At 32.9% G+C, this 14,035-nt stretch overlaps 1 protein-coding gene across 3 annotated transcripts in view; it reads right to left on the minus strand.

The window, feature by feature from the left end:
* Positions 1-14,035, minus strand: part of Trim24 (tripartite motif containing 24) — a 106,211-nt gene that overhangs the window by 42,195 nt on the left and 49,981 nt on the right. For 2 of the 3 annotated variants that reach the window (XM_076832796.2, XM_076832790.2), the window contains exons 4-7: positions 12,232-12,364; positions 8,121-8,237; positions 4,914-5,028; positions 1,363-1,509 (exon numbers count right to left, since the gene is read on the minus strand). In XM_076832796.2, the coding sequence (XP_076688911.1) occupies positions 1,363-1,509; positions 4,914-5,028; positions 8,121-8,237; positions 12,232-12,364 (512 nt within the window). The remainder of the gene's footprint in view (positions 1-1,362; positions 1,510-4,913; positions 5,029-8,120; positions 8,238-12,231; positions 12,365-14,035) is intronic. The other variant, XM_076832802.2, reaches the window with a different exon arrangement.

Below are 14,035 nucleotides of genomic sequence, written 5' to 3' on the forward strand. Positions count from 1 at the left end.
GCAAGAGAGATGGTGGAATGAGAAGGACATCATTACCCTAGGGTACATATATGATTACACAAATGGTGTGATCCTACTTCGTGTATAACCAGAAGTGAAAAACTGTACTTCATTTGTGTACAGTGAATCGAAGAGCATTCTTCTGTCATGTATAACTGATTAGAACAAATAAATTTAAACAGCGTTATATGGTAACGCTGGCCAGGGGTGCCATGTGTGAAGGCTTGAGGCTCTATCAGTCGAAGACTTGAGTTTAGCACTTTCTTCCAGAGACAGAAGATTCTGAGCAAAACAAGATGATGACCCTACTATCTTGCAAGTTCTGCATCCTTCAGACTCTGTCTGCTTTGCTGAAACTTTCCCATAATTGAACTTTTTTAAAAAACTTGGGGGTGGGGTGGTATCTCTGATAAATCAGGGATTGAACTCAGAGGCACTTGACCACTGAGCCCCATCCCCAGCCCTATTTTGTATTTTATTTACAGACAGGGTCTCACTGAGTTGTTTAGCACCTTGCTTTTGCTGAGGCTGGCTTTGAACTCTCAATCCTCCTGCCTCAGCCTCCCAAACTTTTAAGATTACAGGCATGCACCACTGTGCCCGGCCACAATTAACCTTTTAATGATGAAAACTATCAAATAAACTTTCTGAGCTAGCTCTGAGTCAGTCACCAGTCTGTCACCACCCACTTGGCTGTGAGACTTGGCTACCAATCTGGCCCCAGCTTTTTCTCCCTATGTGTGTCTGTTTGTCTTTTCTTTATCTCCTATCGCTCCTACAGTATTTCCCTTAATTAACAGCCAGGACCCAGAGTAGAGATGGGGCCCTGGCGGTCTGACACTGTAATTTGATGCTTAGTAGCACCTCTTCACTGGGTGATATTAGTCATATGTAACTCTATTCCTTGGTTTCATCATTTGTATAATGGGAATGGATAAGTGTATCTATCACATAAGAATGATGTAAAAGTTTAAATATTGCATAAAAATGCTTAGAATTAGATCCTGGCTTGCTACAGATGATCAGTGAATGTTTACAATCATTATTTATTAACATTATTATTTGTATTAAGTTTAATTGCTATGAAAACAGTGACAAGTTGGGGAAAAAATAGGAGTGATCTAGTAGATTAAAATTGAAGTCACACCTAAATTGTGCCAGTTAAAAATATTTTTTAAAACCAAGATATTTTGGTCACTTAAAATTAGAAATAGGTAAATCACATCGAATTCCAGCCTCCTGAGTAGCTGGGACTGCAAGTGCACAATATCACACAAGGCTCATTTATGAATTTCAAGCAGTCCAATGACTCTTGTTTTACTACACACTTTTACAAATGTCAAATACCATACTTTATCTTACCAATCGCTTGCTATAAAGTAATGCTGTACTGCTGCCACTGGAAACTGCCCATTTAGAAAAATGCATGACATGTTCCAACTGCTTAGAAAGTCCAGCCACTTCCTGTTGTTGTTGCATAAGTTTCATGCGATGATCCTTTGCAAGGCTCTGAAAAGAAGGAAATAATTTCAAATTATTTTCTGCACTTAGCATTTATTTCAAAGGACATTTTTAGATAAGCAAATGAGAATAACTGCCCTCTAAATATACCAACTGATAGCAGTTGAAAATACTTTTAGTATTTTTTTCCTTAGTACAAAAGATCACTCTCACTGGAACAAACAAACACCATATCTCATAAATTGCCTCCAGCCCTTATCCCCTGGGTTTGGCTTTACATATTCTGGGCTTTAGATCACTGTTAATGCATTCTGCCAAATACACAAAAGGACAAAAGCATGCATTAGCTGTAATATACACAATGTTAAGTTCAAAATTTGCAAATGAAATAGATGTACTATTAAGCAATTTAATGATCCAATACATACAGTGGATAATTGTGTTAATGCACTTTTATAAAGCCTCATAAAAGCAGAATACAGAATGATTTTATCAATGATATGATCTTACCTTTTAGGTATTCTAGTCCCACCTGAAACTAGTTTGTGCTCAGAATAATGAAGTGTGGTAAATATCACTTCTCCTTTGGATGTAGTATTAATATTTAGAAAGGCATTGTTATGGTTTACATATGAGGTGTCCCCTAAAAGCTTGTGTGAGTAAGGCAACAAAATTTAGAGATGAATCAGGTTATGAGCATCTTGATATAATCAATTAATCCCTGACAGGGATTAATTGGGTGGTAACTATAGGCAGGTAGGATAGGGCTGGAGGAAGTAAGTCATTGGAGGCATGCCTTGGGGGTTTATATTTTGTCCATGGTGAGGAGAGTCTCTTTCCGTGTTTCCTGGTTTGATGTCCTGAGCTGCTTCCCTCTGCCACACCCTTCCACCATGCTGCTCTTCCTCGACTGGAGCCCTGGAGGAGAGAGTCAGCTATCTATAGACTGAGACCTCTGAAATCATGAGCCCCCAAATAAACTTTTTCTCCTCTAATTGTTCTTATCAGGTCTTTCGGTCATAGCAACAAAAAAGCTGATTAAAACAGGCATGATATCATTTCTGTCTACTGAGAATTACTATGGGATCCAAAACATACAGTGGATAATTGTGTTAATGCACTTTTATAAGGCTACATAAAAACAGAATACAGAATTTCTGTAAGGAAAATACATACTGCCTTTAGAAAACAGGGTGGTTTAAAGTGGAGAGCACTAAACTTGGATTATTTTAAAGGTCCATCCAAAAACCTCATTCTCATCCTAGCAAAGAAAGGGGAATAAACAGGGCTTCCTACTAACTCAAATTAGAAAAGTTTAAAAGTAAAACTGCTATATTTCAACATGTACCTATGTTCTCAATAAAGACTGCATTTTTTAGTTCTAAATTTGGAAAACACACATGCTAATTAAATTGATTTAGCTATTGAAGGACTGTTAACAGGCAATGGCTTTGCCATATCTAATTTAAGCTTAAAGAGAAGATGACTTACTTACCTTTTAGACTATTTCTGACCTCTGTGAGACCTAAGTGTTTCTTTGGAAACATTCTAGTAGAAATAGAAATTTATTGACTTTTGAGGAGGTTGCAAATTAAGAAGAAGAAGCCCTAGTGTCTTGGTCTTCTATGGTAATAACTGTTTGGACTTTAGCAAATAAAATTGGTTAAATTTATTTGCCTTTAAGGAGAACTCTGAACCAGGAAAATTGTTATGAGGAATAGAGGCATTTTTAAAAGGTGCCATGAAAATTACAAGTAAAGACTGATTAAAAATAATATTGATGACCAGATTCATTTTTATAGATTCAAGGGTCTGGTTATTTTAAAGTTCTTCAAATGATTCTAATGTACAATAAAGTTTGGAAACAGCAGTATGTGCATTACTAATACCTGGGGAAGCAAATCAAAGTGATGTTTATTAAGTAGAGCTTTGAATACTTCCAATTTTGATTAAATGTGGGTTTTTAAAAATTTATATACAAATTGCAAAGACTTAAACACATAGTTACTACAAAGGGGATCTGATTCCTTCTGCTGAAAACATTTCCTAACCAAATAACTTATTCCTAAAAATCAGAGAATTATTTTAGTCTCTGTTTCATAGGACTGGTTGATAAAACATAGGAATGACTAGACTTTTAAGCAAGAACTTTCTGACAGAGAACTTAAACTTGATCAACTATGAAATAAAGAGGTTGAACTTATTATTTCTAGAAATCTTAATTTTCTTTAACTCTGCTAATGTTAGGATTCTTTAATTCTCATTCTAAATTGCTTCTTGACTGTGAATTCTTTCTGCATCAGTATATTAAAGAATGCCTCAAAATGATGCAATTAATATTATACCTTAAAATACAATGTACAAGTTGTTATCTCATATTATTTGATGTCAAGCACTGACTTTGGATATTGACCTTCATGAGTTTAAAAAAAGTTGATGAAGATAGCAATATTTTTCTTAACTGCAGTTGGAAACAACTATCCTAGTTGCCTTGAACATCACTCCCTAAGTGATGCTTTCATATTAATAGTATAAAATGTTGAGGGTAGGAGCCACAATAATTTACTTAATTTCTCACAGGGTTAAATATGAACGGTTATGCACTGTTTAACAATAGGATACACCATATGAAACATCATTAAGCAATTTCCTCATTGGGCGAACATCTCAGGGTACACTTACACAAATAATCTTATGGGACCACTGTTATATATGTAGTCTGTTTGTTATAATTTGGACATGGAATGTTCCCCAAAAGTCCATAGCTGGTGGCACTATAAGGTGGTGGGGTCTAGTTGGAGGAAGGGCACTAGGGATATACCTTTGAAGGATATATTGGGACCCAGGCCTCTTCCTCTGTTGTTGCTTCCTGGCAGCCATGAGGTGAGCAGCATTCCTTTACATCATGCTTTGCCATGATGTTCTGCCTCACCGTGGGCCCATATGATGGGGCCAAGAAACCAATGGACTGAAACTTCTTCAACAATGAGCCCAAAAAAATCTTTCCTCCTTTAACTTAATTTTCTCAGGTATTCTATCACAGTGATGGAAAGCTGACTAACTCATCATTGTTGACAGAAGCATCACTATGTGGGGCATGAGTGTATATAACTCCCAGTGTTATCTTCCTAGAAAAATTTGTTGAACTCTGCCACTTTGGTGATACAAAGTTACCACTTCAGTGAATTTGTAAAATGGCCCATCTCTTCAACATTCCTCCTATGAGCAAGGCTTACATTGATGTATGAAGCATCAATGAGGAGTAAAACATTCCCAGTGTATTATAAAACTATAAATAGACAATACAGAATCTGTTAGAGGAAAACTAGGATTGGGGAAGAGATATTATCAAATTGTAAATGGAAACGATTACAAAAGGACTATGATTTCAAATTCACATACATTAGAAAATTTTGTTGAATCACAACATACTGTCCCCTCTAGTAACTTACCTCTAGCTGATGCAGCAGAGCTTTTCCTTTTTTATTTATTTCTACCATCAATGTAAAGATAGCAACTTTAATATCCTGTTCCACCTGCTTTTGATTTTGATTTACTTCAATTATTCTGAAATTAAATGAAGGAAAAAAATCTAAAACTTAAGGCAGATTTTTTTTACAATATTTAAAATTTATAATTTAATATCTAAATTAAACCAAAATGTTTTCAGCCCTTTAAAGATCCATTTCTGGGTCCTTCCATTTATTTATTTTTACTCATGTATTTAGTTTTTGGTACTAGGGTTCGAACCCAGGGTGCTTTACCACTGAACTACATTCCCAACCTTTTTTATTTTTGAATCTTAGGCAGGGTCTCGGCTAAGTTGCTGGGGCTCTCACTAAGGTGCCAAGGCTGGTCTCAAACTTGCTAAACTTCCTGCCTCCGCCTCTCAAGTCTCTGGATCATGGGCAGGTGCCACCATGCCCAGATGAGTCCTTCCATTTAAAATCAACTGTCCTGAAGATGACAATGAAATTAAATTCTGAAAGATAACAAGTCATTCAGTTTGATCTTAAAAGCAAAATACTCAAAATTGGAAGAGAATGAGCACATTTTAGGAGAATGTTATTTGGAAAGATTATGATATCCAGGAAAATCAATACTCTAACTACCTAAAAGGATGGGGTAGGGGGATTGGACTAAAATTAGGATTTATAAACATGATAAAGAAACTATGACTGAACTAGTTTTGTCATGCTCACTGCAACTAAGAGGTAGAAAAGTATAAATACAATACTCTGACCTTAGACTTCTGAACTGCTGAAGTATTCATTATATCTAAATGAAAGCAAAAAAAAAAAAAAAAATCTTCGCTACTTCTTACAAAACATATTTATCTTGAAAACTAAACAGTCATATAACTATGTTATGTTTCATCAATCAAATACTTTTCTTCCTTCAATTTGAAAGAGTGGGAATGTGATCTCATGGAGATGAAATAGATAGAAAGAAAACATACAGCATCACACCAGAATATTTTACAGAAGTAGAAAAGAACAATAAGTCAAATATCAAACTTTATGAAATTAAATAAAAATCTTCATTTCTCCTGTTTATCCCATACTATACTTCTCATTTTAAAACCAAAATGGTGGAGATATTATTCTCTGTTGAACATTCTTTAAGATAAATTGTTTAATATCAACTTAGCTATAGGATTAAGAGACCTATATAAGCCTATGAAGCAACCAATCTCAAAAAACAAAAACAAAAACAAAAAAAACAACTCATTTAAATCTTCCTGATGGTAGAATGTATAAATAAGGGGAAAACAGACATGTTTACAAACACATAAAAATGAGTTAACAGCAAAATTAGTATGGTAATTTAATCCTTCTAAAATCAGATAGGCTATAAAGAAATGCAAGTAATCAGTACATTAATAATGAAGATTCTTTAAATTTTTACATTTCAGAGGCTAACATCTTGACATATAAGAATGCTATTATTTTGTTAAAAAACAGAATTGCATAAATCACTAAAAAAGAAAACAAGTAAAAACATATTTGAAGAACTCACACTACCTGATTTCATGACATTATAAAAATGAAAGTTGAGTATTGGCAAAAAAGAAAACACAATCAATGGAACAGAGCACAGTTAAGAAATAACCCCACACTTACATGGTTAATTGATTTTCCACAAAGGTGCCAAGGCAATTCAATAGAGATAGGGTAGTCTTTTCAACAAATGATGTTGGAAGAATGGACCACCACATGTTTAAAAAAAAAGAAAGGTATCCTGACCCATAGCTCATAACATAGACACAGTGGAAGAGATAGAAAAAAGTCAAAAGGGTAAATCGCAGTAAGGGTAGATCTTTTACTAAATTATTTTATATGACTACTTTTTACCACTAGATGGTAGAAATGTCTACAATTACCTCCCCTGGTTCGTTTAGTAAATGTTCATTATAAATTTTCAGTTACTCAGAATCAAAAATTTAAAAACCTACCAATATTCTATTTGGTAAAATATATTATCCTGATTAGAACAGTATATTCTAAAGCACTTTTAGAAAAAAGAACTACTCTTTGGTTAAAGAGTTGTTACATGAAAAGAGAAAGGTTAAAGAAAAAAGAGCTGATAAAGAGGAGTAAGAAAAACTAAAAAAAGACAATATAAAACAATGTATATAATATATAATAATTATGTAATAATAATACTGGAACATCAAGAAAAGAAAAGTTCATATTTAAGAATCTCCTTTAAAGAAATCTGATAATACAATAAATTACCTAAAAAATTTTTTCCAAATGCTCCTCCACCCTTAACTATGTTCCAAAATGATAAGAATGACAGAAAATTATGATGAGTCTTGAGCAAGATGAACCCCAAAGGCTGACACAATTTTCCCAGTGAACAATATTCAAAGCCCCTGCCAGGCCTCTTTTGTTTGGGTTCTTTCCATTTGGCATTTCTTGACCTATTTAGGCAGTGGCATGTTACTTTTGTATGTTAAACAACAAAAGAAAGAGGACATGGGATTTCACAAGTGTGTTAAAGTGTTAATTAAATGTCATTACATGCCCTACATGGGATTAAAAAAAAAAAAGCGGTGAGACATCCCCTTTCTTACAAAGAGTTAGTTGTTTGCTACCCAATTGCTAAATTCTAAGATGTAAGCCTTTGGACATTTGATTTCCTTCTTTGGAGGATAAAAGGCATAACAAGTAATACCTAGAAACTGTTTGCATTTGGTATTAGACAAGGAATAAAAGGTATATTTAACAATCCCTGTCTCAGTGTCCTAAAATTTCTACCCCTTTGCAATTAAAGATCATAGCCTTAAGGGAGGGCATCCCAAATTTTAACAAACCTTAAAACAGCAATTAAGTATATAATCAACTATTTAAATATTTTATAATGCTGGAAAAAATAGTTAATTTTGTTTTTAAATCTTGGCATATCTTTAAATTGGAAAATACCAAATAATTATAAATTGTTAATACCTACCAGATATATAAGTTATTACTACTTATTTTATTAACACATTAGTTTAAAAAAAATGCTTTCTAACCCAAAGTTTCCAGAAAAAAATTGAGTCATCTGATAGCTTACTAATTGCTTCACAATGAGTTAAGAAAAATGTTCTCTTAAATGTGAATACACTTAACATATAAAAATGATTTAGTATAATACCATAAGTGCAAATTTACCTGTTTTGGATCTGATTTCCTGTGTATTTAATGTATTTTGTTTTTTCCATCAGTTTGGTGATTAGTGTATCTATGATCACTTTCTGATTTTGAAAAGCTTCTTCTATAAATTGATATCTGAAGAAATAAGTAAATAGGCAAATTATTTCAAACAAATATATGTATAAAATGAGGGGAAGTCCAAATGTAAAAAAAAAAATGAGTAATAAAAAATTAAGATTATAAAGGATATAAATAATAATCTTTAAAAAGTACCAAATACAACCCTGTAAGGCAGGTTTTCCCCTTTCTCTCATATTATTCCTTAAGAAGAATATTGATAGATAATGTTTATGGACATTCTTAAAATTATTTCTTAAGTTTAAGAAAGATACACATCCATCACTAATAGTTTTAAAGGCTTACAGAGCACATTGGGCAGATCTGGCAAAAAATAAGATTTATTAACTATTAACTATTTCATCATTTAACAGTTCTGAAAGTTTCTTTCTAATGATGGATTTAGCTATACAACTTAAGGCTTGGTTGATATGTACTATTTTTTACTATAATTTAGATAAAAATATTTTCTAATATCCGTTAGGATTTCTTTGATTTAGTTAATTATTAATGATTTATTCTGAAGTAATTTCAAAATGAAATATGTAAGAGTTTAAAGATCTATTTTTCAAATTTTTCCCTTTAGCCACATAATTCAGTGTGCGTTTCCTAAAAACAAGAATGTTCTCTTATCTAATAATAGTAGTTATTAAATTCAAGAAAACTGATGTTCGTAAGTCATTACCCTTTTAGACTATATCCCATATATGTCATTTGTCTCAGTATCTTCTAGACCTTTTTCTTTCTAGGATACTCCATGATCATTTATCAGAACATTTAATTTTCATATTCCATTTCTTCTCTTCCAAAAGTACAGTTTTTTTCTCTTCTACTGTTGTTTTCTAGATAAATTCTATTGGGTTATACAAGTTATTTTGCAGGATTTCAATCCTTTGAAATTTAATACTTTGCTTAGTAATATGGTCAATTAAAATTTTTTCTTTGTATGTTTGAAAAGAATGTGTATTACTCAGTATAGTTTTCATAATCTCCATAACTCCATTTGCTAATTCTGTTATTTTAATCTTACTGACATGTTCTTTATTGATTTTTAGTCTTATTTTGTCAATTATGTATTTAATATACTTTGGAACATATATTAAAATTTTCCACTCTGTGTACTTACCAGTTTAAAGTTCTGTCATTTTAAGTTTATGATGCATATAAATTTAGAGCTGTTGTATCTTTTAAATTAAGCCTTTTATCTTCATAAAGCTTCCCTTTTAATCTAAAATAATATATTTTGTCTATTACATCAGCTTGCCTTTGGTTAGTATCTGTATGACATATCTTTTCCTGTTAATCTTTTTATTTGCTCAGGATTTAGATATTTCTCATAAAAAGCACATAGCAGGAGCATCTGAGGATGTAGCTCCTTAAGGCCCTGAGTTTGAGCCCCAGTTCCATAAAAAAACAAAATAGCAGATTTTTCTATTTTGTTTCTTATCTAGACTGAAATTGTTTGATAATTTGGAACATTTTATGCATTAAGATTTGATATAAGTATGAATGTATCTGCAGATGTACCAATTACCAAGATCTTATTTGAACCCACTTAATCTTTGTTGCTTTGTCTTACTATGGTAGCCTAGTTTAGACTGATGGATTACTCTATAACCTTGGACCCCTTCAAATATTTTTTACTATTCTTCTAGTGACTATCCTAGACATTACAAAATGTATATCTAAACTTACCATAATCTAATATTAATCCGTACTTTTTACATTTTTCCTAGACTCCATGTCTCCTAACATGTCTGCGTAACACACATGATACACACATATACCATAAACCAAGACATTGTTTCCTAGGTCAATATTCATTTAGCTTTACTCATATCTATTACCTTTTTCTTTGTGCATCTCCTACTGTTATTTATTTACCTAAAGGGGTACTTTAGTGAGGGTTTACTAGAGATAGATTCTCTAAGTGTATTTAGTATGAAAATAAGAAAATCTCTCATTCATTTTTTAAAAAATATGCACACTGGGGATAGAACTTGAGATTTGTAGTAATTCTTTCTATAGTTTAAAAATGTTAGTTTCTTTCTATCTTTTTAAAAATATTTATTTAGTTGTAGATGAACACATAGTAATCTTTATTTATTTTTTATTTGGTGCTGAAGATCGAATCCAGTGCCTCACACATGCAAGGCAAGCACTTTACCACTGAGCTACAGCCCCAGCCCCAAAGTATTACTTTCTTAATAATCCTGCTGGGTATTGTAGGACTTCTTGAATATGAACTAGATGTCTTTCATGAGTACTTGCAAGTTCTCAGCCATTTCATTATTTTCTCAAGTACTGCTTCCTTCCCATTCTTTTCTTTCCTATTTGGACTGCAATTACATCCATATTGAACACTTTCTTCTATGTTTCATTCTTTTGTTTACCATGCTTCATTCTAGATATTTTCTTAATTTTTAGTTCAAAAATTCTCATTTCCTGCTATGTCAAATCTGCTGTTCAAACTTCTATTGAATTAATTTCAGTCGCTGTAATTTTCTGTTCTATACTTTCCATTTTGCTTTCTTTTTATAGTTTTTAATTTTTATTTTTATTCTAATTTGTTATATATGACAGCAGAATGCATTACAATCCGTATTACACATATAGAGCATAATTTTTCATATCTCTGGCTGTATACAAAGTATATTCACACCACTCATGTCTTTATACGGGTATTTAGGGTAATGATATCCATTCTCATTCCACCATCTTTTATACACCCCTGAAATACTACACCCAAACTTTCCATTTTGTCTTTTACCATATTGAACGTATGATGCAGAACTGTGGGTCTTTTTATTCTTGGTTATATCTACTAGGTTTCATTTACAATGTCTAATCAAACATACCTGGCTATTTCTAACTATATACAGAATAACATTTTATAAAATTCACTACCCAAATAAGTTTGAAGCCTAGAATATTTTCCTTTTCTAGGGAGGATTCACATTTGATTCTGACAGGTGCTTTGGGACATCACAATAAGATTTCATATTAATTTAATGTGAGGTGCTGCTCACTAGCTAATTGATCATTACTATAAGGGTCCCAACTCAAGGCAAGAGGAAGCTTTTACTCCTTATGAACCTGAACTCAAATCCCTCACTTCTCAGCCCTGAGAGTATATTAAAATTATTCCTCAACCTCTAGGCAAATATCTCAAGAGGTAAAAAGGTCTCTGCAATTCTCTGCCCCTATTTTCAACCAAATCCAGATACAATAATTCTTTACTACTTGATTATATCTGAAATTTCTTATAGATAATTTCTGGATTTTACCCAGCTTTTCTCCTGATCTTCATTGGTATGCTTGCTCCAAATTATCCAGACTTCCATTATGGGAAATTTGGGCCATTATAGGCAACTATACATGTGTCAACTAATCTGAATGTTACTGTCCAAATCAGTGGTTGCTAACTCAAGTGCCTATGGAGGTTAGATGTAAAAGTAAGCTTTGGTAAGATCTACAATGAACCAGAAATGGCATGTCTTATTCTGAAGAGCACTAAAGTTAATTCCAGCTAAATGCTGGCGTGAAAGTATATGAACTTAGGGCTACAACAGTTATTTCTTAAATGAAACCAGAAATCTAGATTTATTTTTTAAATAGAAAATATCCTAATTTTATAACACCTATAACTAATTTCACATGTTCTAAAACAGAGTCTGAACTAGAGTTTCTCACTCAGGGTGATTGTATTACATAGGATATTTGGTAATATCTAAAGATATTTTTAAATTGTCATGACTAGGGAAGGATGTGGGGTGCAGTGGCAACTAATTGTTAGAGGTCAAGGATGTTTGCTGCTAAACCCCACACAATGTATGACATTCCCCAAAACAAAGAATTATCTAGCTCAAAATGTCAATAATGCCAAAGTGAATAAGCTATGGTACAGGCCAGCATACCACTTTGCAGACTGCCATTTAGCTGAGGTGATAGCAGTTCTCAAGTCCACATAGAACTTTATTATAAATCTGTCCATAATGAATAGTGCTAGTACCTATGCTCCTTGTGCTCTAGCAGTTGACAGTCCCGACATGTCAGTTTGTCACACGTCTCACAATAAAGCTTCAATTGCTCCTTTTTATGAAAAGGACAAAACACTGGTCGTTGGCTGGTCACACCCACTGCCTCTGCAGAAATCATGGAAAGCAAAGAGGAAAAAAATTACCATAATTTTTTTCATACTTCATACTTACTAGATTGTCCACTTAAACTCAAATCTATAGATATAAGAGAACCACAAATAATTTTTACCTATACTGTAACTACTACTAGGTATTACAGGTATATAATATTAAATATTTTCAGTATTTCTAAAAAAATATAAATGAGCTTTTCATTTTCCATAATAGAAGTTCACATTAATTCAGTAGTAAATGAAAGAGCAAAGTTGTGTAATTAAAAAGATGTTTTTTCTATGCCAAATTTGAAAAGACATTTTTAAAAATGTGATTCATAAAAATCTAATAAAAATATATAAAGGAATAGTGAACAAGAAACCTCCCTATTTTTGCAAAAATCCTAACAAAGGATACCCATTTAGACACAAATAATTTTAAGTGTTTTTACTATTATACTATAGTTACTCCAGTGAATTTTTATTAGTTTTTTAATGTGGGGATAAAACTGAGAAATCCTTATGTAATAATTTTAAGTGGAAAAATCAAGAATACAAATGACTATTCTGGTTGATCAAACAGTAATACCAGTTATCTCACCAATAATCAAAGGTAAAACTCCAAACATTTCACAAATAATCCCACTTTCAGAGACAACTATTCTTAATAACTTAGAATGTATTACTCTGGTTGTTTTGGGGTATATAGAACCGTATGTAATATAGTACAGTGTTATAGCTTAGATATTAGGTATCCCCCCAAAAAAGCTTATGTGTGAGATGATGCAACAAAGTTTGTAGGTAAAATAAGATTAATGTACTTTATCAGTGCATTAATCCCCTAATAGGGACTAACTGAATAGTAACTATAGGCAAGTAGGGTATGGCTAGAAGAGATGGGTCATTGGGGGCATGCCTTTGGGGGATTTAGTTTAGGTAAGTGTGGTGTCTCTTGCTTCCTAGTGTGATGTTCGGAGCTGTTTTCTGTCGCACACATCCACCTTGATATTCTGCCTTACCTCAGGCCCTGAGGAATGGAGTTGGCTGCCTATGGACTGAGCCCTTTGCAACCATAAGCCCCCAAATAAATTCTTCTTCCTCTAAAATTGTTTTTGTTGTGTCTTTGGGTCACAGCAGCTAAAAACATGACTAAAACATGCAGTGTTTTATTTTATAAAATAAAAAAATGCGCTGGGCATGGTGGTACACATCTGTAATCCCAGCTCCCTGGGAAGCTACGGCAGGAAGATTGCAAACCCAGCATAGTGAGATCCAGTCTCAAAATAAAAGTAAAAAGGACTGGAGATGTAGCTCATTGTTAGAGCAGCCCTGAATTCAATCCCCAGTACCTCCCCCTTAAAATAGGGCCGGGGAGAGAGGATATAAAATTTAGTGACATGACACACATTGTTATGTAAGATATTCTTTTTCTCCCTTAACTCTTAGATACCTTTATGTGTAAGTAAATAAGAATGAGGTAGATGTATTTATTAATTGTATAACATGGAAAATGGGCAAACCATGTTCTAGTGCAAGGTCCTCATTTCTCAATATCGTATGAAAATGCTGAAAAACACATATAGAGTAATAAATCACTTTCCATAAAATAAATTCCTAGTGCTAAAATTGTTAGGTCAAAGGGTAATTTTAGACAGAAATAACTAAATGACCCCCCTCAAAATAG

Source organism: Callospermophilus lateralis, chromosome 1 (genome assembly GCF_048772815.1).
Source record: "Callospermophilus lateralis isolate mCalLat2 chromosome 1, mCalLat2.hap1, whole genome shotgun sequence".
NCBI lineage: Eukaryota > Metazoa > Chordata > Mammalia > Rodentia > Sciuridae > Callospermophilus > Callospermophilus lateralis.